Source organism: Aplysia californica, unplaced genomic scaffold, assembly GCF_000002075.1.
Source record: "Aplysia californica isolate F4 #8 unplaced genomic scaffold, AplCal3.0 scaffold00487, whole genome shotgun sequence".
NCBI classification, from domain to species: domain Eukaryota; kingdom Metazoa; phylum Mollusca; class Gastropoda; order Aplysiida; family Aplysiidae; genus Aplysia; species Aplysia californica.
The window spans coordinates 246,696-249,930 of NW_004797757.1; the positions used below are offsets into that span (position 1 = coordinate 246,696).

Here is a 3,235-nt window from a genome sequence, read left to right on the forward strand (position 1 = left end):
CCCCCCCACACACACACACATACAACCCATTAAAAAATTATATTTCGAAGCTCAAGTCTTTGAAGAAAGTTTAGGTACTTGAGAAACAGGAATACTTCCTGCATAACCATACAGGATTGCAAAAATAAAAAGAAGAGAGACAAAAGAGTTTAAGTACTTTAAACTCTGCATCTCAAGCCTATTTTCCAAACGAGATTCTACGCCTTTCCCACGGCAAGAATGCCTGGCCTAAGAACCGATTGATCAACGAGACTCTATTCAAGTTGTACACAATGACTACGATTAAACTGTTCTTGCTTTAACTGTATAGCACAATGCCCAAGGCCAACTTTCAAACAATACGACTGGACGAGGTCCATTGAATAAACAAATAATAATAGCGTCATTATTTGGGTTTTTGTCGTTAAACGTCATAAAGGATGATTTTGGTATCCATGAAATGATCACCAAATGATCTTCTGTAAACATTTTCCAAAAGCCGGGTGTCCACAACAACTATAAGGTAAATTTGGCCCTCGTTAGTGTAAATCTAAATGTTCTTTTAATTCTGGCACCTTTTGACCATGAATCAAGAAAGAATGGAGGTCTTTAAGGAGTAAGGTTTTTTATTGAAATATTTTCTTAAAATTTTACTTAATCATGTCTGCTCTCACCTCGCAATCTCCTTCTCTTGGCCGTGGAAGGCTTGCACTGTTCTGATGGCCCTCAAACACTGCTCGGCCACCGCACCGGCCTTGGCGTAAGCTCTGAACTCCTTGGCAGCAAGGTTTCGCAACACCTGAGACCAAAGAACGGGGTTTTTTCTTTCTTTTCGAATTGTGGCAAGTGTTCCAGCAGAAACTAAGGACGTACTATACAATAATAATATTCAAGTTTATACCCATAGTCTGTCTCCAAAAGCAACAGATAACTAGCTTTTGAATCCCTGTGTCAACGAGATGGCATGCCTTCGATATAGTTGACAGGTACCTGACTTTATTATTGGCATGACCGGAGTCCGTGTGGAGCGGTTAGGCCCTTCGCTGTCGCGCGCAAAGACTCGAGATCGATTCCCGAGGAGGGGAAAATTTTATCGAGTATCTTGGTCTTTTTGCTGGGAGTTTGCATCCTTCCCTCTGAGCCCGGATTGGCCCTGGCAGGCAGGATCGGAAGCCTGCCTCTAAATTATCAAAATTGTGTCAATTATGGTGTAAAACACCTACATTCAAAGTCTGGCTTTCACAAGCCTGCCATGTAAGCCGGACAACCATCAGCACAATTCCTGAGAGCTCCTGACCTGAGCACCATGAAAAAGTTAGAAGACACACTTGCTTAAAAGGAATTCCGGCTACACCAAGGATCTGTACCATGCATCAACATGGCTCGCGCATCATGTACAAACCAGCGAACCCATGTACAATGGCGAATCAGCCTGCAGATGAAAGAAATACGTGGACGATCTCGCCGAGGGACAAGAGCAGTGCGTGTCGTCCAAGGCGGACGCGGAATACATTTTACAATGACATTTGCAGTAAGTAAAGTCTGTCCTCATATATACCATGAACTTAGAAAGAGGAATTACAACTGGCCTACGACGGGTGCATTTTTTCGTCATAGATAATGAACATCCTCAAAGGCAAGCAGCTAAGCTGAAATTGCCTCCAAAATACTTATCTCCGATTTCTGTCTAATTCCTCCCCATTTCCCAATATCCGCAAAAATACAATTGCTTTATGGAAAGCACAAACAAACAAAAATGGTGGCCGAAGTTTGCCACTAGTTCCAAAAAAAATCAGTACAACGAAGAAAGGATGCCAACCTTAACCCAAATCGCGGAACCAGGAGTTGAAGACAGTGGCTACTGCTCCAAAGACGCAAACTACTTTTAGCGATATGCAAGCATACGTATCAAATTTTGCCTGCCTCTTTGCAAGACAAGACATAGCCATGTAATTTCAAATGTTGCTATATTTCATGTTCTTAGGGCGAATGGGCGAGGTGGGGTTTTGTTTCTGATTGTTATTTGCTACAGCCAAGCTGCCTTCTCTTAATATATATTTTTCCTTTTATTCATTCGCTTCAAATCATCTCAAGTCAGTGTCTCTACATGAGGAAAAAAGAGGAGGAGTGGAGAAACAGTTGTTTTGAAACCTTTAACAGCCTTTTTACTTTTGCACTTGCAATGTCACATTTGTTTCTGCATTACTTCACATTTGAAATGGCAATTTTCACATTTGAAAACGCACCATGGGCAATTTTGCACTTGCTGTCATATTCACATTTGAAACTGCGTGTCATATTTTGCCTTACCATATTCGCATTTCAACTTGCTATGTCACATTAATTTGAAAGGGAAATATTATGTTATCCCAGCAGACTGGATAGCTTTCTGAAACAATTTCAACTTCCTGGGGAGCAAACAGTGCAGGCTGGCATTTTTTATAGGCGCTAAAACACTAGCATGCTGACAAGATATTTCGCTGACCTTAGCAAGGCATCCGTTTTCGCCTGAGTGAAGTGAGGAAAATTCGTGTAAAGTGCTTTTCCCAAGGATACGACAACGTCAGGCCTGAGGTTCAAATCCCCGAACCAACAATCTCACGATTGCAAGTTCAGTAGCCTAACCACTATACCACCGACGCCAAGTAGACGTCTCACCCCTCATCAACACTACTTAGACTATTAGTGAAACATGTTGCTTCAAACCTGCTTTTCAGGGCCAGCTCGGGCTGTAATGGATATAACGAGTCAGCAGTGCCCAGCACAAAAAACGAAGATGTTCGATATTAATCATCTCCACAGATGTATCGAGCTCGCGCCTTCTGTGTGCGACAGCCAAATGCCTATCCGCTACACAGACACCGGTAGTAGTCCCTCTATAACTAGATCTATGCGCATCAGAGAGCTGGATCTATCGTTTGATTTGATTTGGGTTTGTGGTATCATTCTGCGCTCAGGATAACGTTCTTCTCCAGTAAGCCGGCGCTAAAAAAAAGGAGGATACCCTCGAAGCTTGTCGGGCAACTTATCGTCGGCCTTGTGATAAAACCGGCTAAGCCCAGCGAGGTAAATTTTACAGGAGAAGGAAAAAACTGTTTTATTTCAAAACAAAGGCGTCTAGCGATAAATCAATGCTTTAAACACCTATAAAAACACTTTACCGAAAAACTGTAGACCTTTTTTCCTTTAAAAATCGCTTTTAATGAAACGGTTATGTCGCTCAAATTTTCCCCGATAAAACCGACCAACCCTCAAT

At 42.1% G+C, this 3,235-nt stretch overlaps 1 protein-coding gene across 1 annotated transcript in view; it reads right to left on the reverse strand.

Annotated features, from left to right (window-relative positions):
• Positions 1-3,235, reverse strand: part of LOC101858209 (ATP-dependent translocase ABCB1) — a gene marked incomplete in the record, with an annotated part of 52,603 nt that overhangs the window by 26,652 nt on the left and 22,716 nt on the right. The window contains 1 exon segment of the mRNA XM_013086635.2: positions 654-778. Within this exon segment, the coding sequence (XP_012942089.1) occupies positions 654-778 (125 nt within the window).